This window comes from Ovis canadensis, chromosome 3, assembly GCF_042477335.2.
Source record: "Ovis canadensis isolate MfBH-ARS-UI-01 breed Bighorn chromosome 3, ARS-UI_OviCan_v2, whole genome shotgun sequence".
NCBI lineage: Eukaryota > Metazoa > Chordata > Mammalia > Artiodactyla > Bovidae > Ovis > Ovis canadensis.
In genome coordinates, this window is record NC_091247.1 from 214,475,190 (window position 1) to 214,500,080 (window position 24,891).

Genomic DNA, 24,891 nt, shown 5'->3' on the forward strand with positions numbered 1-24,891 from the left:
AACAACTACATCTCTCTCTCTCTCTCTCTCTCTCTCTCTCTCTATATATATATATATATATATATATATATATATATATATATATACACACACACATGTCAATCTAATCACACTAGGACCACAGCCTTGTCTAACTCAGTGAAATTAAGCCATGCCTGTGGGGCAACCCAAGACGGGTGGGTCATGGTGGAGAGGTCTGACAGAATGTGGTCCACTGGAGAAGGGAATGGCAAGCCACTTCAGTATTCTTGCCTTGAGAACCCCATGAACAGTATGAAACGGCAAAATGATATGATACTGAAAGAGGTACTCCCCAGGTCAGGAGGTGCCCAATATGTTATTGGAGGTCAGTGGAGAAATAACTCCAGAAAGAATGAAGGGATGGAGCCAAAGCAAAAACAACACCCAGCTGTGGAGGTGACTGGTGATAGAAGCAAGCTCTGATGCTGTAAAGAGCAATATTGCATAATGACCTGGAATTTCAGGTCCATGAATCAAGGCAAATTGGAAGTGGTCAAACAAGAGATGGAAAGAGTGAATGCTGACGTTCTAGGAATCAGCGAACTAAAATGGACTGGAATGGGTGAATTTAACTCAGATGACCATTATATCTACTACTGTGGGCAGGAATTCCTCAGAAGAAATGGAGTAGCCATTATGGTCAACAGAAGAGTCTGAAATGCAGTACTTGGATGAAATCTCAAAAACGACAGAATGATCTCTGTTCCTTTCCAAGGAAAACCATTCAATATCACAGTTATCCAAGTCTATGCTGCAACCAGTAATGCTGAAGAAGCTGTAGTTGAATGGTTCCAAGAAGACCTACAAGACCTTTTAGAACTAACACCCAAAAAAGATGTCCTTTTCACTATAGGGGACTGGAATGCAAAAGTAGGAAGTCAAGAAACACCTGGAGTAACAGGCAAATTTGGCCTTGGAATGTGGAATGAAGCAGGGCAAAGACTAATGGAGTTTTGCCAAGAAAATGCACTGGTCATAGCAAACACCCTCTTTCAACAACACAAGAGAAGACTCTACACATGGACATCACCAGATGGTCAACACCGAAATCAGATTGATTACATTCTCTGCAGCAAAAGATGGAGAAACTCTATACAGTCAATAAAAACAAGACCAGGAGCTGACTGTGGCTCAGATCATGAACTTATTACCAAATTCAGACTGAAATTGAAGAAAGCAGGGAAAACCACTAGACCATACAGGTATGACCTAAATCAAATCCCTTATGATTATACAGTGGAAGTGAGAAATGATTTAAGGACCTAGATCTGATAGATAGAGTGCCTGATGAACTATGAAATGAGGTTCGTGACACTGTACAGGAGACAGGGATCAAGACCATCCCCATGGAAAAGAAATGCAAAAAAGCAAAATGGCTGTCTGGGGAAGCCTTACAAATAGCTCTGAAAAGAAGAGAAGCGAAAAGCCAAGGAGAAAAGGAAAGATATAAGCATCTGAATGCAGAGTTCCAAAGAATAGCAAGAAGAGATAAGAAAGCCTTCTTCAGTGATCAATGCAAAGAAATAGAGGAAAACAACAGAATGGGAAAGACTAGAGATCTAATCAAGAAAATTACAGATACCAAGGGAACATTTCATGCAAAGATGGGCTCGATCAAGGACAGAAATGGTATGGACCTAACAGAAGCAGAAGATATTATGAAGAGGTGGCAAGAATACACAGAAGAACTGTGCAAAAAAGATCTTCATGACCCGGATAATCATGATGGTGTGATCACTCATCTAGAGCCAGACATCCTGGAATGTTAAGTCAAGTGGGCCTTAGGAAGCATCACTACAAACAAAGCTAGTGGAGGTGATGGAATTCCAGTAGAGCTATTTCAAATCCTGAAAGATGATGCTGTGAAAGTGCTGCACTCAATATGCCAGCAAATTTGGAAAACTCAGCAGTGGCACAAGACTGGAGAAGGTCAAGCTTCATTCCCATCCCTAAGAAAGGCAACGCCAAAGAATGCTCAAACTACCGCACAATTGCACTTATCTCACATGCTACTAAAGTAATGCTCAAAATTCTCCAAGCCAGGATTCAGCAATACGTGAACCGTGAACTTCCAGAATTTCAAGCTGGTTTTACAAAAGGCAGAGGAACCAGAGATCAAATTGCCAACATCCCCTGGATCATGGAAAAAGCAGGAGAGTTCCAGGAAAACATCTATTTCTGCTTGATTGACTATGCCAAAGCCTTTGACTGTGTGGATCACAATAAACTGTGGAAAATTCTGAGAGAGATGGGAATGCCAGACCACCTGACCTGCCTATTGACAAACCTGTATGCAGATCACGAAGCAACATTTAGAAGTGGACATGGAACAACAGACTGTTTCCAAATAGGAAAAGGAGTACATCAAGGCTGTATACTGTCACCCTGATTATTTAACTTATATGCCAAGTACATCATAAGAAATGCTGGACTGGAAGAAACAGAAGCTGGAATCAAGATTGCTGGGAGAAATATCAATAACCTCAGATATGCAGACGACACCACCCTTATGGCAGAAAGTGAAGAGGAACCAAAAAGCCTCTTGATGAAAGTGAAGGAGGGGAGTGAAAAAGTTGGCTTAAAGCTCAACATTCAGAAAACAAAGATCATGGCATCCGGTCCCATCATTCCATGGGAAATAGATGGGAAACAGTGGAAATAGTATTAGACTTTATTTTGGGGGGCTCAAAATCACTGCAGAATGTGACTGCAGCCATGAAATTAAAAGACACTTACTCATTGAAAGAAAAGTTATGACCAACCTAGATAGCATATTCAAAAGCAGAGACATTACTTTGCCGACTAAGGTCCGCCTAGTCAAGGCTATGGTTTTTCCTGTGGTCATGTATGGATGTGAGAGTTGGACTGTGAAGAAGGCTGAGAGCCAAAGAATTGATGCTTTTGCACTGTGGTGTTGGAGAAGACTCTTGAGAGTCCCTTGGACTGCAAGGAGATCCAACCAGTCCATTCTGAAGGAGATCAGCCCTGGGATTTCTTTGGAAGGAATGATGCTAAAGCTGAAACTCCAGTACTTTGGCCACCTCATGCAAAGAGTTGACTCATTGGAAATGACTCTGATGCTGAGAGGGATTCGGGGCAGGAGGAGAAAGGGACGACAGAGGATGAGATGGCTGGATGGCATCACGGACTCGATGGACGTGAGTCTGAGTGAACTCCGGGAGTTGGTGATGGACAGGGAGGCCTGGCGTGCTGTGATTCATGGGGTCACAAAGAGTCGGACACGACTGAGTGACTGAACCGAACTGAACTGAACTGATACATGTCCCCTCTTTCTTGGATTTACTTCCTATTTAGTCACCACAGAACACTGAGTAGAGTTCCCTGTGCTATAAAGAAGTTATTATTTGTCTATTTTGTGTGCATGCATGCTAAGACACTTCAGTAGTGTCTGAATCTGTGACACTATGGATTGTAGCCCATCAGGTCCATGGCTATGGGATTCTCTAAGCAATATCTATTTTATACTTAGTATCAATAGTGTAGGGCTTCTGAGTCTGGTGGCTCAGACAGTAAAGAATCCGCCTGCAATGTGGGAGACCTGGATTTGATCCTTGGGTTGGAATGTCCCCTGCAGGAGGGCATGGCAACCCATAGCAGTTGTACCAATTTACATCCTCATATGTAGGAGGATTCCCTTTTCTGCACATCCTCTCCAGCATTTATTTGTGGATTTTTTCATGAAAGACATTCTAACTGATGTGAAGTATTACCTGACTGTACTTTTGACTTGCGTCTTTCTAATAATTCGTGATGTTGTATTTGTTAGCCATCTGTATGTCTGGAAAAAATGTCTGTTTAGGTCTTTTTCCCATTTTTTCATTGGATTGTTTGGTTTTTTGATTGAGTTGTTCATGTATTTTGAAGATTAACTCTTGTTAATTACTTCATTTGCAAATATTTTCTCCCATTCTGAGAGTTGTCTTTTTGTTCTGTTTATGGTTTCCTTTGATATGTAAAAGGTTTAAGTTTAATTAGATCCTATTTTTTTTTGTTTTGCTTTTATTTTCTTTAGGAATTTGATCAAAAAAGATCTTGTTGCAATTTATGTCAAAGAATATTCTGCCTATGTTTTCCTCTAAGAGTTTTATAGTCTGAAAGAGAATTTAAATAACCATGAATAAAGTGCACAAAGAATTAATTAACATGATGTGTATCTTGGCAGAGGAATGATAACAAAAACAAATGAAAATAGTGTTTATTATTTTTCTCTAATAATAGTGGGGTATGCATAGGATTAAATTTTGAAAAATAGAGACAAACAAATAAAACTGCCTGTAAAAAAAAAAAGAAAGAAAAAAAAGAAAATTCTACAGCTGAAAAAGTTAACAGCTGAAATTAAAAACTAGAGAATGAGTGTATCAGCACATTAGATCAACATAAAATAGAAATAGTAAAACGGAAAATAAGAAGATAAATATTCCTCTATTTAGAAATGCTGGTCCTATGGTAAGTGCCTGGTTAATAATGCTATATAACAAAATTTCCCCCCAAACTTAGTAGTTGAAGGAATTTATTTTTAAATTTTGCTCATGATTTCCCGGGTGAGTAAGTTGGGAAAGACTCAAATTGGCAGTTCTATCTTTGGGGTTTCTCATGTGGTTGCATTTAGATGTCATCGGGGACTGACACCTCTAAAGGTTTAACTGAACTGTGGTTATGTAAGGAAATTTCCAGAAGTACTTTTGATGTTGTTGGGAGGGATGGATAAAAGAGCATCATGTCTGCAACCTAATCCAGAAAGATTTTACATACTCAGGAAAAACAGGGCAGGAGAGGGACAAATAAGGAGAAAAAGGGAAAGCTAGAGCAAGAGAGAGAGAGAAAAGCAGAAAGGAAGGATCAAAGCAAAATACTAATCTAACATTTGGGGAATCCAGGTAAAGTTCAGAGAGAACTCATTCCTAGAAAACCTTCACTAAAGGAAATACTAATAACATCAAACCAATAAAATGCCTAGGAGAAACCCTAGTTAAAGATGTGCAAAACATCTGAGAGAAATTCAAGACCTAACTGAATGAAGTGATATATTTTGTCAGTGAATTGGGAAGCTCAATGTTGTCAAAGTCAGTCATTCTCAAATTTATATACAGATTAAATCTAACCTCAGTCAAATTTCCTTGTGCTTTTGTATGTCTGAAACATGACAAGCTGATTCAAACTTTACGTTGCTGTTCAGTCACTTAGTCGTGTCTGACTCTTTGTGACCCCAAGGACTGCAGCACAACATGCTTCCCTGTCCATCATCGACTCCTGGAGCTTGTTCAAACTCATTTCCTCTGAGTCAGTGATGCCATCCAACCATCTCATCCTCTGTCATCCTCAACTCCTCCTGCCTTCAGTCTTTCCTAGCATCAGGGTCTTTTCTAGTGAGTCAGCTCTTCGCATCAGGTGGCCAAAGTATTGGAGCTTCAGCTCAATAATATATACAAAATAAAAAAATAAAAAAAAAGACTGACCAAAGCCGTTGGCAAGAAAAGCAGCAACATAACTTCTTTAAATTAAAGTTACCCAGACTTACTATGTGTGCTTAGTCACTCAGTCGTGTCCAAGTCTTTGTGACCCCATAGACTATAGCCTGCCAGGCTCCTCTGTCCACGGAGATTCTCCAGGCAAGAATACTGGAGTGGGTTGCCATGCCCTTCTCCAGGGGATCTTCCCAACCCAGGGATCAAACCCAGGTCTCCCACCTTGCAGGCAAATTCTTTACTCTCTGAGACACCAGGGAAGGTTCAAGACTTACTATAAAATTACAATAATTAAGAAAATGTGGTACAGGGGCAAGGAGAGACAAAGGATACAGCGGAACAGAATAGAGAGTCTAAACAATGTATTCAGACATATGTGCTCTTTCACTTATCACAAAGGTGGCACTGCAGTGGGGAATAGTCTTTTCAGAAAAAGATTTTGAGTCAACTAGATACCCATGTGAAAACAGGACACTTGACCCTTATCCTACACAGATGTCAATCCTAGAAGCAATGTACAATTATATGCAAAAAAAGTAATTATACTTCTGTGAGATACTCTCAGAGAACATTTTTGTAATTTTTGAGTAGACAAAGTTCATTTTAGAGGAATATAAGGAGTTCTAGGGACTGGATCAATGAGTTCAAAACTGAGACAGAAGTACGTCAAGGCTGTATATTGTCACTCTGCTTATTTAACTTATATGCAGAGTAGATCATGTGAAATACTGGGCTGGATGAAGCACTAACTGGAGTCAAGATTGCTGGGAGAAATATCAATAACCTCAGATACGCAGATGACACCACCCTTATGGCAGAAAGTGAGGAGAAATTAAAGAGCCTCTTGATGAAACTGAAAGAGGAGAGTGGAAATGTTGGCTTAAAACTCAATGTTCAAAAAACTAATATCATGGCACCTGGTCCCATCACTTTATGGCAAAAAGATGGGGAAACAGGGACAGACTTTATTTTCTTGGGCTCCAAAATCACTACAGATTATGTCTACATCCATGAAATTGAAAGATGCTTGATGCTTGGAAGAAAAGCTATGACCAATCTAGTCAACATATTAAAAAGCAGAGACATTACTGACAAAGGCCCATCTAGTCAAAGGTATGATTTTTCCAGTATTCATGTATGGATGTGAGAGTTGGACCTTAAAGAAAGCTGAATGCTGAACAATTGATGCTTTTGAACTGTGGTGTTGGAGAAGACTCTTGACAGTCCCTTGGATGGCAAGGAGGTCCAATCAGTCAATCCTAAAGGAAATCAGTCCTGAATATCCATTGGAAGAACTGATGCTGAAGCTGAAGCTCCAATACTTTGTTACATGATGAGAAGAACTGACTCATTGGAAAAGACCCTGAAGCTGAGAAAGATTGAAGGCAGGAGGAGAAGGGGATGACAGAGAATGAGATGACTAGATGGTTTCACCGACTCAATGGATATGAGCTTGAGTAAGTTCCAGGAGATGGTGAAGGACAGGAAAGCTTGGCATGCTGCAGTCCATGGGGTTGCAAAGAGTCAGACATGGCTGAGCGATTGAATGGAACTGACTGACTGAAAGAGCACTACATGGACAGAAAAAATGTTGATAAGTCAAACCTAAGATGAGTAACTTGGCTCATTGAAGTACAACATACCACTAAGAAAATAAAAATATAAGGCCAAGAATTAAACACACAAAAATCATAATAAATACTTTTGCCAAAGGCCATCGTCATGGTAATTTGCCCCATTGTATTTGTAATAGTCAAGAACTGGAAATAAACTCACAACTCTGCCATTAGTTGAATGGTTCAATGCATGGTCATGTGATCGTCCAAAGGCATACTCTATAATAAGAAAAATGAATGAAATGCTGCCATAAACAACATGATGAGTGAATCTCAACACAGTTTGGAGTCAAAGAAATTAGACACAAAGAAAACATACTGTATGATTTTACATAAAGTTCAAAAACTGAGAAAATATTCTATGGCAGTACAAGTCTTAGGTAAGCAGTCTTCCCTGGAGAGGAGGAGGACACAGCTATTGGGAGGCAATAGTGATTCTGTGGTGCTGTGAATGTTCTCTTTGTAGATCTGGGTTGGAGAACATGACCTAGGTATACAATAATTGTTTGTACGTTGCTCTCTATTATTATCCTTAAATAATAATGTTTCATAAAAATATTATTCATCTAAGCATTTCTTTCCCTGGCATAGCACTTCTTAGCATTTCTTAGCACTTCTTTCCCCTGAAAAAATGAGTGAACAATGAGACTGCTATGGAGCAGGACCTTACAGAGCCTTCTCAGGAGAGACCACCCTCATTTCCTCCACCTGCCTCTGTTTGTAGAAAAACCTAGCTAAAGAATAAATTTGATCACAGAAATGAAAAAAAAAAAAAAAACCAGAAACAAAGGAAAAGAGTCAAATAGGACAAAATAATAATAGTTTGCCCTAAACAAATTCAAGGACCTTTAGTTCCTTCTCATGGGCTCTAGATAACATTCTGAGCCATATCTTTTGAGCTATTTTGCAGATACTGAAATCCCAAACAGGTGGTAGCAATCAATCACATGATGACCAGACTAGTGGGATGCCATTCCCTTCTGCAGGAGATCTTCCCAAACCAGGGATCAAACCCGAGACTCTTGCATTGCAGGCGGGTTCTATACCATCTGAGCAAACAGGGAAGCTCATAATCTTCATCTTACACAATTCCAAGACTGGCCTCAAGGAAATGGGAACAGACCAACACTAGAAGTGATGATTAACTGTAATCCAAACAATAAAAGTGACACTGATCAGACTTATTTCAAGATGATCATTGGAGCTAGCTGTGCTATTCTGCAGGTAAACTGTCCCCGACTTCCACCTGTGCACTCCTGAAATTCCCATTTAAAAACACTCACCCCTGATCAGCAAGTTCTTTGGTTCTTTGGTACATTAGTTCTCTATCTCCCCAGAACTGCTGGTTTCCTCAACAAAGCTGTCTTTAATTTTACCCCACACTTGTCTCTCAGTATTGGATTCTTGAGTAATGAGCAGCTGAAACCCGAGTTCACTAACAAGATTAAACATTCACTACAGAATATCTTTCTTTTTAAGCCTGATTTCCCTTACTCTCTGCTCTGGGGAAATTTCACTCCAGGAGCATCCTAAGTATAGTAGCCCTTTCCCTCTCTTACCTGAGCAGATCACAGACGCCGTGTTGCCATAGGAACAGTCAGGAACACCCAGGACAGTCACAGGGCATTTCCACAGGAAGGACTCAGTCCCTGAGCAGTGAAATCGGGCTTTCCAGAGTTGATCACTTCCTTCTGCTCCGTTTGGGGTGGAGATGGCGACTCCACAGCCGAGCTGACGACAGACAACATTGGCATTGGCCAGACTCCAGTGGGAGGCACAGAGTGCTCTCCATCGTCCAAAAATGTTCATCTCCACCTGCCCCTCACACTGAGAGGAGCTGTTTGTCACGAGCCGGACATCTGTGTACACTGATAGAAACAGACAGGATTTCAGAAAAATCTTATTTCTTTTTTAGCTTGAATTGAGTGTACACAGAGGCTAAATCCTGACGTGCATCTCACCTGAACAGACAACCTGAACAGCTCCACTGTGGTGACAAGTACCCCCTGGACAGGGCACTCTGGGGCAGACCCACAGCTCAGGCTCCTCCCCCTCACACCTGAACTCTTCAGCCCAGAACAGGGCATTGGACTCTCTGAAGGGCACCTGTCCCAGGACAGACACAGCCTTGCCACAACCCAGCTCTGCACAGATGACCTGGGCAGTGGGGAGTGTGAAGTTTCCATCAGACACTGGGATCCAGGCTTCTCCAGAATACACTTCTACTCGCCCTGAGCAGGGTCCATCCCCTCTAGCCAAATGCACAAATCCTAAGAGAAACAAAGAACAACAAACCCAGTGAGTGTTCATGAACCTGGCTTGACGATTGTAGACAACATCTCACAGGCAATGGTGTGAAAGGTTTTCTTTTCACAGTGGAATAAGATGGGATACGAAGAGAGAATTTGACTGTCATTGTCAAATTGCATTTTCATGAGCGAGTTTCTGAAGAGATATCCAGAAGGATTGCAGGGTCAGTTTGGAATGGCTGGATCCTGAGAATATATATTGGTTAGGAATGTTAATTCTTATCTGTGGGCCTGGAAACTACAAGGCCCAAAGAAACTGCACAGTGGTAAACATTCAAACTTGAGTGCAGAGTTGAACTAACTGAGAGTGAAGAAAGATCATGGGATTCGAGAGGTTAGAGGCCTAAGAGCCAGAGAAGTTTAGAAGGTCATCCTGAAATTTCTGGGGCTAGAATTTTGGGCAGTTTTCTCTGAGCCAATATTCAAGTCACTGGGGATGGGAACATCATGTGGGCTGGATCTGAGTGCAGGCATTAGGTCACAATTAGGTAACCTAATTGTGAAAGAAGTTGTTCACAGATAAGTTTGAAAATGACAAATAGTTCAGAGAGTCATAGGAGAGGGAGGGAATGATCCTAGCCATCTTTTTAAAAACCTAGGATTTATGGAGTAGGAAATGACAACCCACTCCAGTGTTCTTGCCTGGAGAATCCCAGGAATGGGGGAGCCTGGTGGGCTGCTGTCTATGGGGTCTCACAGAGTCGGACATGACAAAAGCTACTTAGCAGCCTGAACACACCTGAGAGAAAGTGGAGTCTCAGTAGGATTATGCAAGACAACTGAGTTAGTTGATTACTTCATCCTAGACATGAGATTCTTAGCAAATGTGAAGGAGTGATGATAATTTAATATATTCTAACCCCAGGTCAGTAGGTGCCCAATATGCTATTGGAGATCAGTGGAGAAATAACTCCAGAAAGAATGAAGGGATGGAGCCAAAGCAAAAACAATACCCAGCTTGGATGTGGCTGGTGATAGAGGCAAGGTCCGATGTTGTAAAGAGCAACATAGTGACCTGGAATGCATAGTGGCCTGGAATGTCAGGTCCATGAATCAAGGCAAATTGGAAGTGGTCAAACAAGAGATGGAAAGAGTGAACACTGACATTCTAGGAGTCAGCGAACTAAAATGGACTGGAATGGGTGAATTTAACTCAGATGACTATTATATCTACTACTGCAGGCAGGAATCCCTTAGAAGAAATGGAGTAGCCATCATGGTAAACAAAAGAGTTCGAAATGCAATACTTGGATGCAATCTCAGAAACGACAGAATGATCTCTGTTCCTTTCCAAGGAAAACCATTCAATATCACAGTCATCCAAGTCTATGCCCCAACCAGCAATGCTGAAGAAGCTGAAGTTGAATGGTTCTAAGAAGACCTACAAGACCTTTTAGAACTAACACCCAAAAAAGATGTCCTTTTCATTATAGGGGACTGGAATGCAAAAGTAGGAAGTCAAGAAACACCTGGAGTAACAGGCAAATTTGGCCTTGGAATGGGAATGAAGCAGGGGAAAGAATAATAGAGTTTTGCCAAGAAAATGCACTGGTCATAGCAAACACCCTCTTCCAACAACACAAGAGAAGACTCTACACATGGACATCACCATACTTTCAACAGAGAAATCAGACTGATTATATTCTTTGCAGCCAAAGATGGAGAAACTCTACACAGTCAACAAAAGCAAGACCAGGAGCTGACTGTGGCTCAGATCATGAACGCCTTATTGTCAAATTCAGACTCAAATTGAAGAAAGTAGGGAAAACCGCTAGACCATTCAGGTATGACCTAAATCAAATCCCTTATTATTATACAGTGGAAGTGAGAAATAGAGTTAAGGGCCTAGACCTGATAGATAGAGTGTCTAATGAACTATGGAATGAGGTTCGTGACATTGTACAGGAGACAGGGATCAAGACCATCCCCATGGAAAAGAAATGCAAAAAAGCAAAATGGCTGTCTGGGAAGGCCGTACAATTAGCTGTGAAAAGAAGAGAAGCGAAAAGCCAAGGAGAAAAGGAAAGATATAAGCATCTGAATGCAGAGTTCCAAAGAATAGCAAGAAGAGATAAGAAAGCCTTCCTCACTGATCAATGCAAAGAAATAGAGGAAAACAACAGAATGGAAAAGATTAGAGATCTCTTCAAGAAAATTAGCGATACCAAGGGAATATTTCATGCAAAGATGGGCTCGATAAAGAACAGAAATGGTATGGACCTAAAGAAGCAGAAGATATTAAGAAGAGGTGGCAAGAATACAGAGGAACTGTACAAAAAAGATCTTCATGACCTGGATAATCACGATGGTGTGATCACTCACCTAGAGCCAGACATCCTGGAATGTGAAGTCAAGAGGGCCTTAGAAAGCATCACTACAAAAAAAGCTAGTGGAGGTGATGGAATTCCAGTTGAGCTATTTCAAATCCTGAAAGATGGATCTGTGAAAGTGCTGCAATCAATATGCCAGCAAATTTGGAAAACTCACCTGTGGCCACAAGACTGGAAAAGGTCAGTTTTCATTCCATTCTAAAAGAAAGGCATTGCCGTAGAACACTCAAACTACCATACAATTGCATTCTTCTCACATGCTAGTAAAGTAATGCTCAAAATTCTCCAAGCCAGGATTCAGCAATACGTGAACCGTGAACTCCCTGATGTTCAAGCTGGTTTTAGAAAAGGCAGAGGAACCAGAGATCAAATTGCCAACATCCGCTCTATCATGGAAAAAGCAAAAGAGTTCCAGAAATACATCTATTTCTGCTTTATTGACTATGCCAAAGCCTTTGACTGTGTGGATCACAATAAACTGTGGAAAATTCTGAGAGAGATGGGAATGCCAGACCACCTGACCTGCCTCTTGAGAAATCTATATGCAGGTCATGAAGCAACAGTTGGAACTCGACATGGAACAACAGACTGGTTCCAAATAGGAGGAGTCTGTCAAGGCTATATATTGTCACCCTGCTTATTTAACTTATATGCAGAGTATATTATGAGAAACGCTGGACTGGAAGAAACACAAGCAGGAATCAAGATTACCGGGAGAAATATCAATATCCTCAGATATGCAGGTGACACCACCCTTATGGCAGAAAGTGAAGAGGAACTCAAAAGCCTCTTGATGAAAGTGAAAGAGGAGAGTGAACAAGTTGGCTTAAAGCTCAACATTCAGAAAACGAAGATCATGGCATCTGGTGCCACCACTTCATGGGAAACTGATGGGGAAAGAGGGGAAACAGTGTCAGACTTTATTTTTTGGGGCTCCAAAATCACTGCAGATGGTGACTGCAGCAATGAAACTAAAAGATGCTTTCTCTTTGGAAGAAAAGTTATGACCAACCTAGATAGCATATTCAAAAGCAGAGACATTACTTTGCCGACTAAGGTCCGTGTAGTCAAGGTTATGGTTTTTCCAGTGGTCATGTATGGATGTGAGAGTTGGACTGTGAAGAAGGCTGAGCGCCGAAGAATTGATGCTTTTGGACTGTGGTGTTGGAGAACACTCTTGAGAGTCCCTTGGACTGCAAGGAGATCCAACCAGTCCATTCTGAAGATCAGCCCTGGGATTTCTTTGGAAGAAATGATGCTAAAGCTGAAACTCCAGTACTTTGGCCACCTCATGAGAAGAGTTGATTCATTGGAAAAGACTCTGATGCTGGGAGGGATTGGGGGCAGGAGGAGAAGGGGACGACAGGGGATGAGATGGCTGGATGGCATCACGGACTCGATGGATGTGAGTCTGAGTGAACTCCGGGAGTTGGTGATGGACAGGGAGGCCTGGCGTGCTGCGATTCATGGGGTCGCAAAAAGTTGGACACGACTGAGTGACTGAACTGAACTGAACTGAACACTATATGCCAACTGCATATTCCTTTCCTATTTGGATTTCTGAGATAAGAAGCCAGCAAGCTACGATAAAGGGGAGTGAGAGGAAGATAGCAGAGTGCAAACAAGCCATATATATTTTAGAGATTTCTAAACTGCAAAAGCCTCAATCGTGTTGAAACATAGGTTTGGAAACTAAATACTTGTTCAACAAGATTTTAACACCTTTTATCCCCTGTGCTTCTCCCATTTGCCACCTAGCACTGCTACCCTTTCCCAATTCCCCCAATGCAGAAAAGAAGACATGATCTTAAGAGCTACAAATAGATGGAAAGGACACTCCAAAAGGGAAGAGCTTCTGTAGGGAGTGAGGTGGGGTGAGTGGTAGGTTAAATGGGGAGAGGATGGAGTATGATAGAGACCAAGGAAAAGACTCATGATCATTATTTCATCCTTCAGGGACCCTATTTGGACAGAGAAAAGGTAATCCAATGGGAAAAAAAACAACCCTACAAATCATAAAGAACAATTTTTAAAATAACTTGCCTGGTTTCTGAGTGTGCTTATGGTTATGCATGTAATGGTGGAATCTGTCCTGGTCAAGGACTCTGAGTGCATAAGTATGTGAACTTTGAAGTCTCAAAAAAGGTGATGTAACAGAATAAAAATCTACTATAGAGAGCAGGAGAGAACAGAAAAGACACCAGAGAAATCAAAGAATTGAAGGATTAGCTTGACCACTGATATAAGAATGAATGATGAGGGAAGGATGATCTGCTTGCCTTTTATTATTTATCCATTTCCATCTCCCCAGAGAGGCCCAGGTTAGGAGCCCTAGCCTCCCCTGGCTTGGAGTTTGGTTACATGCTACGCATTCTAATTAAAGCATTTTTGTTTAACTAGCTGTTTTTGTTGCTCAGTCACTCAGTCGTGTCCGACTGTTTGTGACCCCATGGACTGCAGTGCTCCAGGCTTCCCTGTCCTTCACTATCTCCCTGAGTTTACTCAAACTCATATCCATTGAGTCATTGATTCCATCCAACCATCTCATCCTCTGTCATCCCCTTCTTCTCCGGTCTTCAATCTTTCCCAGCCTCAGGGTCTTTTCCAATTAGTCATTTCTTCTTATCATGTGGCCAAAATATTGGAGCTTCAGCTCCAGTGTACATCCTTCCAATGAGTTATTCAGGGTTGATTTCCTTAGGATTGACTGATTTGATCTCCTTGCAGTCCAAGGGACTCTACATAGTCTTCTCCAGCACCACAGTTGAAAAGCATCAATTCTTTAGCGCTCAGCCTTCTTTATGATCCAACTCTCACGTCCATACATAACTACTGGGAAAAAAACCATAGCTTTGACTATATGGACATTTGTCACAAAGTAATGTCTCTGCTTTTTAATATGCTGTCTAGGTTTGTCAAAGCTTTTCTTCCAAGGAGCAAACGTCTTTTAATTTCATGGCTGCAGTCACAGTCTACAGTGATTTTGGAGCCCAAGAAAATAAAAGTCTATTGCTGTTTCCATTTTTTCCTCATCTCTTTGCCATGAAGTGATGGGACTGGATGCCATGATATTAGTTTTTTGAATGTGGAGTTTCAAGCCAGCTTTTTCACTCTTCTCTTCCACTTTCATCAAGAGGCTCTCCTCTGCTCCTCTTTACTTTCTGCCATTAGGGTGGTGTCATCTGCATATCTGAGGTTACTGATATTGTTATAATAATTCTACGAGATTAAATATTTAGAAAGAACAAGAAAAAGGTATTTCTTGTATTCTGTTTTATATACCCTGATACATGTGAAATATTCAAATATATGCTGAATACTCAATAAAGTCTTATATGTATCAGGATAGAGACATCTGAGATATAGTATATCTTTTTTATTTTCTCCTTGATTTTAAAGTTTCCATGGAAGAATAAGTGTGTGATAATTCCAAGAAAATTATTAAACAGAAAGCAGATGTGAGTGAAGATATTAAATATAGTAAAGACATATCCTTGTCTCGTCTCTTGCTGTGTACACATCCTGTGTCCTTAGCCACACGTAGCATCCTTCACACCACACTTGGCCCCTCAGTGCTGCTCAGAGAACCTCACACTTGCCTTCATCAGCTCCCATTGCCATTCTCCTTCCTCCCAGCTACTACAAAACCTTTCCCAACTTCTTCAAAAATTATATTTGTCCACTTACTCCAAATAAGCCCTCAAATGCAATTATCTTATATCATTGAAATCATCAAATATAAACTATATAATCTCTTACATAAAACACAGAAATTCAAGTTTTATTACCACCACCTTTGACTTGTCAGTGCATGGCTAAGTGTTCTTCCAAAGTTTACATTTATACAGCTATTTTAAAGGAAAAATTTAAGAGAGAGACTTTTCTAGTAACCATGGAAGAATATATGACTCAGAGCATTCCATCAGCAATTCTCTACCATCAAAGAACTATGAATATTTATGTCTAAATTTGCAAAGGAAACTTGAAATCTGGCACGAATCCAAAAGAATCTCTGATCTGTTAAATGATAACCCCTGTCGGGATACGCTCTATACAGGTAAATGATATCCTCCTATAGCAGGAGTAGCCTCCACTCATACTAACCTAGTGCAAAATAATGTCTCACGCTGTCTGTATAGAAACAACTCCACCCAGGAAAGTACATCCTCATTTTTTGTCCCTCCCACTCATAGCCTTCCTGTGCAAAGGGAGAGTGTATGTGGCCGCTAGCAAATGTTTCACTCTTACAAAAAGTGAATTATGAAAAAAAAATGATGAGTATTTATTTTAACTGGGAGAATAAGTAAAGCTATTTTAGTGTCAGGTAAGAGCACTGGAGAAGAACAATAGCAGAGACTTGTAAGAGGAAAGTATATGAAGCCCATTGCTCACGGCTACAGGGCACTCAGGGAGGATGGGTAGTTGTCTTGGTCCTCTCTAGCTCACCAATCCGCTATTGTCCCTCTGATCAGACACCAGCTTTCTTGGAACTTTCCAGTCTCCGAGCTGGTGGGCATGAACTGACCATACCTGAGCAGATGACTCCTGCATTGTTGCTGTGATCACAGTAGTGCTTCCCCCAGCCCCAGGAAGAGCACCTCCACACGTGGGACTCCTTTCCTGTGCACTTCAGGTTGTTCAGCCAAATGGGCCCTAATCCCGCCCCAAAGGAGGAAGAGCGAGTAGCTTCAAGGGCTTCTCCACAGCCCAGCTGTCTGCACACCACGCGGGCATCATCCAGGTCCCAGCTGTAATCACAGATGGTGCCCCAGGAGCCCTGGTCCAGGATCTCCACTCTCCCGGCGCAGGGACCGCCCCCATCCACCAGGCGGAGCTGTCTGCTACCTGAGGAGAGAGAAATGGGACACCGGGCATTGACATGGAGAATGAGAAGGGTCTTCTGTCCTGTGGGACCCTCACCTGAGCAGTAGGAGGCGCTCTCCTCTGAGGCTGCAGACTCATGGTTCTGATATGGAGTCTTTGCACTCGTGCAGAAGGCAATGGCAACCCACTCCAGTACTGCCTGGACAATCCCATGGACAGAGGAGCCTGGTAGGCTGCAGTCCATGAGGTCGCTAAGAGTCTGACAAGACTGAAGCGACTTAGTAGCGGCAGCAGCAGCATTGCACTGGGGCAGCAGCTGGGTTTGGTTTCTTATAGCGTGGCAAGAGAATTAATAAGATTGAAAAGTAGGAGGAAAGGTTAAAAAAAAAAGAGTAGGTAAAGAAAAGTTAAATAATGTCTATCTGTGCTGCACTTTAACTAAATACTGAAGTAGAGAATTAAACCTAAAATTTTCCACTTCCAGGGAGAATGGAGGAGTTCACAGCAGGCCAATGTGTCTTGCTCGGTCTTTCTAAATACAACTTTAAAAGCTGGAAAATGTTTTTTAAGAAACAGTAAACGTATTCGACATTGGTTAACACAACATGGACTAAATATGCTAAAATTCTAAAGAGTGGAGATTATTTCAATGTTAGTCCAGGATCTGTAGCTTCTTTTTCTCTGTGGGAATTTGCCAGTTCATTGCATAATTTAATGATTCAGAATCTGGGCTCCGACAAGCAGAGGACTACTGTTGTGACAGGAAGCCAGGATAATCTGGGGGTTACCTGGTACTGGAGAGACAAAATTAGAGTCTTGAGAGCCTCTCTCACACAGCACGTTTTCTCCTCAAATCTTTGCCCCATATATAAGCTGTGAAGGGCAGAAAGCTAGAGAACTACATAAAAAGACTTGGAAAGCTGAGTCTTTCTCATTATTTTGAGTACTTAGCTACCAAAGAATATAGGCTCTGAACTGAAATCTCTGAAAGCCTATGTCATAGGGACAGAGAAATCAGAGGTGGAATGAGTGCTACCAAAACTGCAACCCATACTTGTTACAGCTCAGTTTTAGGTTATATTTAGGAGTTTGGGTGATACACACCCCTTCCCCCTACCTGCCTAGGAAAACAAAGGGCAAATCCTTTCAGGTGTTAGAAAATGTATCAGGAGTATCTTACTTTTTCATATATAATTTATAGCACTCAATAAAAAGTGACATGACATTTGACAAGCTAGGATAACATGACAAATGACCAAAGTGAAAAAAGATAAGAGAATGCAGAGACACACATGATAGAAATGCTGGACTTAGCAGATAAGGGTTTTGACTACAATCAATGTATTTAGGGGAAAAGAGAGAAGACGAGAATAAACAGGTAAAAAGATGAAAAAAATAACAAATAATTATAAATAAATGAAAATGTTTAAGGAACTATTGCCAACCTAAAATAAAATATCTAGGTTTAAAAAGTGAATGAATAAGTTAAAACAATTTTATATAGAACTTAGAATATAGTGATTAGAGGAGTCCGGTGACTACAGCCCTGAAATTAAAAGACACTTACTCCTTGGAAGGAAAGTTATGACCAACCTAGATAGCATATTCAAAAGCAGAGACATTACTTTCACAACTAAGGTCCATCTAGTCAAGGCTATGGTTTCCCAGTAGTCATGTATGGATGTGAGAGTTGGACTGTGAAGAAGGCTGAGCACCAAATAATTGATGCTTTTGAACTGTGGTGTTGGAGAAGACTCTTGAGAGTCCCTTGAACTGCAAGGAGATCCAATCAGTCCATTCTGAAGGAGATCAGCCCTGGGATCTTTGGAAGGAATGATGCTAAACCTGAAACTCCAGTACGTTGGCCACCTCATGAGAAGAGTTGAGTCATTGGAAAAGACTCTGATGCTGGGAGGGATTGGGGGTAGGGGGGAAGGGGATGACAGAGGATGAGATGGCTGGATGGCATCACTGACTCAATGGGTGTGAGTCTGAGTGAACTCTGGGAGTTGGTGATGGACAGGCAGGCCTGGCATGCTGCGATTCATGGTGTCGCAAAGAATCGGACATGACTGAGCGACTGAACTGAACTGAACTGAAAGATGAGAGATGAGAAAGAGAAGAAAGAGGAGGAGGAGAGGGAGAAGAGATACAGAGACAGACAGACAGAACTGCAGAAGTAACATCTGAAGATATAACAATAGAGAATTTTTTAAAAAAATAAATGGAGGAGTATGAAAACCCCCACTCCTAGTAAAGCTGCTGAAAATCAAAAGGAAAAAGGAAAATCTGGAATAATAACAGATTTATTTAATGTAAAAGGAGGGGGGAAAAGGAGATAAAAAGGAACATAAAGCATGTGGATCAATTAAAAGCAAATGGCAGATACCAACACATCAATATCAGTAACTGCATTTACAGTGAATGGATTAAGATAAAACAACATTGACACAAATGTTACTTGCAAAATGCCCACCTTATATTATGAAAGCAAAGAACGGTTGAAAGTAAAATGATGGAAAAAAAGCACTAACTGTAACAAAACTGGAGTAGCTATATTGATGTCCCAGAAAGTAGACTTTAAGCCAAGATACACTGAATTAAAGAGGGAATTTTCATGATTATAATGAGATGCACCCTTAATAAAGATATTTTACACAACGAAATTCAAGAAAGGTAACAGAACATAACTTTGAAACATACTTGACAGAGTGAAAAGAAGAAATAGACAAAATCACAATCAAAATGAGGGATTATTAGCAGATCTTTTTCAGTAGCATGCAGACCAAACATACAAAAAACAGAAGAATTCAGTAGCTGTACAACAACTAAGCAACACATAGAGCAACGCACAAAACACAAGAGTTCACATTACTGTAAATGCACTCGGAACTTTTATCAAAGTGACCGTATAATAGGACAAAATCTTTCACTCTTTGAATTCATACAGAATATTTACTCTGACCAGGTGGAATAAAATTAAAAACTAATAAGGAAATATTTATAGCCACCTCTATTTGGGGAAATTCAGCAAGATCCTTCCAAACACCACCTGAGTCTGGGAATAAATTTAAAACATAAAATATTGTGAAATAGTGATAATAAACACAAAATAATGGTATGATAAATTCTTCTAATGAAACTCAATTAGTGTCTAAGGGAAGTTTGCTACTGCTGCTAAGTCACTTCAGTCGTGTCTAACTCTGTGTGACCCCATAGACGGCAGCCCACCAGGCTCCCCTGTCCCTATGATTCTCCAGGCAAAAACACTGGAGTGGGTTGCCATTTCCTGCTCCAAAGGGAAATTTATACCCTATGCTTACCTTCTTTTCCATTAATTTTTGTTCCTTTTTTTTTTAAATTAACCCCAACATTCTACATTCTTTAGACATTCTCATCTAGTTTCTTAATTGGAATCTTACTGTTTTCACTTTCAGTCTTTCCTCTTGTCTAAATCAAGGGAAGTTAAAAAAAGTAAGATCCCAATTAAGAAACTAGATGAGAAAGTCTAAAGAATGTAGAATGTTGGGGTTAATATGTGTGAGATGATACTTCTTTGTGGTTTTAATTTACATTTCCCTGATGACTGACAATGTCAAGCATTTTTTTCATATACCTATTGCCATTTGTATGTCTTCTTTAGAGAAATGTCTATTCAAGCCCTTGGCCAATTTTTTAATTGAGTTATTAGGTTTTAAGTTTGTTGAGTTTTTTTTTCCCTTAAGTTATAGGAGTTCCTTATTATGTTTGGAAATTAATACCGTATATAATTTGTGCTAGCTTGCTTTTTCACTCTGTTGATCTTTCATTTGGTTTCTGGAAGCTTTTTATTTTATATATTCCCACTTGTCTATTTTTGCTTTGTTGCCTGTACTTTTGTGTCATATCCATGAACTCATGAAACTATGTGCTTTTATTTTGTGATGGAGCTAAGATATCACACATCTAAAATGCAGTTCTTACCTGGTGATGATGTTACACCATCTCACATAGTAAAATCAATTCAGATAAATAAATAAATTTGAAATTAGGTTTTGAATATTCTTTAGTGGAACTATAAAGTTGTTTGCAGGAAATAAAACTTGATTCAATGTTATTTTGAGATTAAAAAATGGCATTTGAAACATTGCACTAAAGGCAGAAGTTTAAAAAGTAAAACATTACAGATTTGACCACATAACCCACCCATACACATACACAACCTTAAAAATATGCGCAAAATATGGGGAAAATCTTACAAAAATATTTAAGAAAAACAGTTAAGTGATGTTTGTTTTTAAAGAGTTCCTATGAATAAATAAGAAATCTTAAAACATTCTAGAGAAAAAATATTGTCATGAAAGATATCTTAAGACAGTATATAAGAAAGAAGATAATACTTTTGTATACAGTGTTTCTGAAAGTCACACAGTCATGTCCAACTCTTTGCAATCCCATGGAGTATAGAGTCCATGGAATTCTCCAGGCGAGAATACTGGAGTGGGTAGCCATTCCCTTCTCCAGGAAGTCTTCCCAACCCAGGGATCAAACCCAGGTCTCCCACATTGCAGGCAGATTCTTTACCAGCTGAGTCACAAGGGAAGCCCAAGAATACTGTAGTCTATCCTTCTCCAGCGGATTTTCCAGACTCAGGAATCAAACCAGGGTCTCCTGCATGGCAGGCGGATTCTTTACCAGTTGACCTACCAGGGAAAACCTTATGTGGATAAAAAACCATGATGCTATGAAGAAAATTATACTCTCTTTTAAAATTAAGTATTTATTTGGTTGTGCTGTGTTTTAGTTGCAGCATGCAAATTCTTACTTGTGGGATCATAAGAGAAAAAAATTGTAACTGCATGTGGTGATGGATATTACTGTATGTGTGGTGATTTACCAATATGTACAAATACATAAACACTATGTTTTATACTTAGAACTAATATAATGTTATGAGAATTACATCTCAATTAAAAAATTTAACAAACAAGATTGGAATATATGTATTAAATGTCTCATTCTTATCTCATTTAAGCTTCTCTGGTGGCTTAGACAGTAAAGAATCTGACTGCAGTATAGGAGACCTGATTTTCATACCTGGGTCAGGATGACCCCCTGGAGAAGCGAATGGTAACCCATTCCAGCATTCTTGCCTGGAGAATCCCACGGACAGAGGAGCCTGGCAGGCTACAGTCCATGTGGTCACAAAGAGCACAACTGAGCAACTAACATTTTCACTTTTTATCATTTTGTGGACCCAAATTAAACTCATCATTTACATTTTAAAATATCAAATCTCACTGCATCCTACAGGGTTGGGACAGACACACAGAAACAGACAGTAAGTCACCTTCACACGAGATATAGGCTTCCTCCTTGGGAGAGCATGAAGTGTAATTCCAAGGGTCAGAAGGACACTGCCAGAGAGAGGTGTCTGTTTTCTGACAGCGGATTCCATCCACCCACCGGGGTCTAGAACCTTCCCTGAGACCAACAGAAGAGTTGAGGGTTCCACTGTCCCCACAGCCAAGCTGTCTGCAGATCACAGACACAGTGATGTCTTCCATGGGGCTGTGGCAGACACTGCCCCAGGTCCCATTGTAGAAAACTTCCAGCCACCCAGCACACTGCTGGTCCTCGCTCACCATCCTGAGGGCCAGGAACTCTAAGGTTGAAAGGGGAGGAGACAGGACACAGTAAAAACTTTGCTGGAACTTCTAGGTTTTCCTTTCTTCTAGAAATAATGAACATTCATCTCTGACCTTGCTCAAGAGATACCCACTAGATGACAAGACTGACATCGCCTCCCTTTAACTGACTTTGTCCATTTGTGTCTGTCTTTCTGTTTCTACCACAATGGTGTAGTGGATATGAACTGAGAGGAAGACCAAACAGTGTGGGTGCTATTCAGGGAGGGGCAGCTGAATCCTGCTTCCTGATGAAATCTTTAAAGAGTATGTCAAAGGGATGTGATGTGGATATTAGGGAGATAAGGATAATAATTAATCCAAAAATGTCCACATCCCAATCTCTGCAACCTGTGAATATGTCACCATATCTGACAAGAGGGATTTACAGATGTGATTAAGGTAAGGACCTCGGGATGGTGAGATGATGTATTAACAATATGAGCCCAGTCTAATCACATCCTTAGACCCACTGTCCTTAAACCTGGAATACTTTTCTTAGCTCCGGCTAGAAAGAGAGATGTGACTCTGGATAATGGTTGGAGGCCTGCAGCACTGCTGGTCTGATAATGGATGAAGGGTGCTGTGAAGGAAGGAATGTAGGTGGTTTCAAGAAGTTTGAAAAGGCAAGAAACAGATTCTCCCCTAGAGCCGCAAAAGTGATGCGGCCCTGCTGAAGCCTTCATCCCAGCCCAGTGAGACCCCTGCTGGACATCTAAGCTAGAGAAGAGTAAGGAAATAAATATATGCTATTGTAAACCACTAGTTGGTAAATTGTTAGGAAAGCAAACAGAAACTAGTACCGTGGGTTTAAATTTTTTGTATGTAACTGGAGAGAGAGCCCTGCTATCAAGAAAAACTGTAATAAATGGCTCTGCCAGGAAACACTGCTGAGAAGAAAGGACCAGAACCGCAGCTGCTGCAGAAGGAAGTGAAAGCACCTTGTCTTCACATCTGCTGGAAAGACAGCTTCGTGAGAGGAAGCTTCCTTCTCTGGTCCTTTCAGCATCTCTCCCTCAGGGCTCAGACCCTCGTCCTCCAGGGCCCCACCCCTCCCCCAGCCTGTGGGCAGTGTGAGCGCGGACCTGAGCAGATGACCCCCGCGTCCTGCTTGTGTCTGCAGTCGTGCCGCCCCCAGCCCCGGGAAGGGCATCTCCACACGTGAGACTCATTTCCGGCGCAGTTCAGGTCGTCCAGCCAGATGGGCCCTGATCCTGCCCCGAAGTGAGCAGACCCCGTGGCATGGAGGGCTTCTCCACAGCCCAGCTGCCTGCACACCACGCGGGCATCGTCCAGGTCCCAGCCGTCATCACAGATGGTGCCCCAGGAGCCCTGGTCAAGGATCTCCACTCTCCCGGCGCAGGGACCGCCCCCGTCCACCAGGCGGAGCTGCCTGCTGTCTGAGGAGAGAGAAATGGGACAATGGGGCAGTGACCTCAGGGGTTGAGAAGGGTCTTCTGTCCTGTGGGACCCTCACCTGAGCAGTAAGGGGTGCTCACCACTGAGGCCGCAGAGTTAGCTGGTTCAGACACGGAGTCGTTGCACTGGGGCAGCACCTGGGTCTGGTTTCCTGAAGAAACAACAATGATCAGAAGTCTGGAAGGGTTGAAGAACAGGAAACTGATTTAAGGAAAATAATGACCTACTGATGGAGCCTAAGATGAAAGCTGTGACCCAGCAGTAAAGTAATCATACTCTCAGTGTTCACCTTCTCCCTGGAGAGTTCTGCTTCTGACAGTACCACAATTTCTGTTCTAACCCAAGTGTTGCTGTAAGAACGAGTTAAGTAAGTTGTATCCCTAAATGTATCCCTGTGCTGTGCTTAGTCGCTCAGTCATGTCTGACTCTTTGTAACCCCGTGGACTAGAGCCCACCAGTATCCTCTGCCATAGGATTTTTCAGGCAAGAATAGTGGAGTGGGTTGCCAAGCCCTCCTCCAGGGGATCTTCCCAACCCAGGGATCAAACCCAGGTCTTCCGCACTGCAGGCAGATTTTTTACCATCTGAGGCACCCAGGGAGCCCAAAGCTATCGCTAAGTAAAAGCAAAACAAAATTCTTTCTGAAGGATTTCTACAATTTCTTCAATGTGTATCTTTAAAACAAATACTCATATAAAATAGATTTCATGAAAAACAGAAAGGAAAACGGAGACATTAGAAAGAATTTCCCAGGGTGTTCAGCTGCTAGAGTTACCTGACGAGAATATATATAGCCACGGTTAAAGTGCTTATGGAATTAATTAACAAAATGTGCATCTTTGCAGAGAATTGATAACAAAAACCAAATACTTCTAGAGCTGCAATTAAGATTAAAGAATAAGTGTAGCCGCACATTAGCTCAGCATAAAGTTGAAACATCAAATGCAAAATCAGAAGATATTCTTCAATTAATTCAGGTCACATAGCAAGAGTTCTGGTTATATTGTTGTATGGCAGTTTTTCCAAAAAACTTGGTTCACTTCAGTTCAGTCCCTCAGTCATGCCCAACTCTTTGTGGCCCAATTAACTGCAGTTTGCCTGGCTTCCCTGTTCTTCACCAACTTCTGGAGCTTGCTCAAACTCATGTCCATCAAGTCGGTGATGCCATCCAACCTTCTCATCCTCTGTCATCCTCTTTTCCTCCTGCCCTCAAGCTTTCC

The 24,891-nt window shown here is 41.3% G+C and overlaps 1 protein-coding gene across 2 annotated transcripts in view; it reads right to left on the bottom strand.

Moving 5' to 3' along the window:
• Window positions 1-24,891, bottom strand: part of LOC138437855 (antigen WC1.1-like) — a 59,553-nt gene that overhangs the window by 17,234 nt on the left and 17,428 nt on the right. The window contains exons 5-10 of one of the 2 annotated variants that reach the window (XM_069585826.1): window positions 23,730-23,822; window positions 23,338-23,652; window positions 21,916-22,230; window positions 16,293-16,607; window positions 9,085-9,393; window positions 8,683-8,991 (exon numbers count right to left, since the gene is read on the bottom strand). In XM_069585826.1, coding sequence (XP_069441927.1) covers window positions 8,683-8,991; window positions 9,085-9,393; window positions 16,293-16,607; window positions 21,916-22,230; window positions 23,338-23,652; window positions 23,730-23,822 — 1,656 coding nt within the window. Of the gene's footprint in view, window positions 1-8,682; window positions 8,992-9,084; window positions 9,394-16,292; window positions 16,608-16,682; window positions 16,956-21,915; window positions 22,231-23,337; window positions 23,653-23,729; window positions 23,823-24,891 lie in introns of those variants that run through there. The other variant, XM_070292370.1, reaches the window with a different exon arrangement.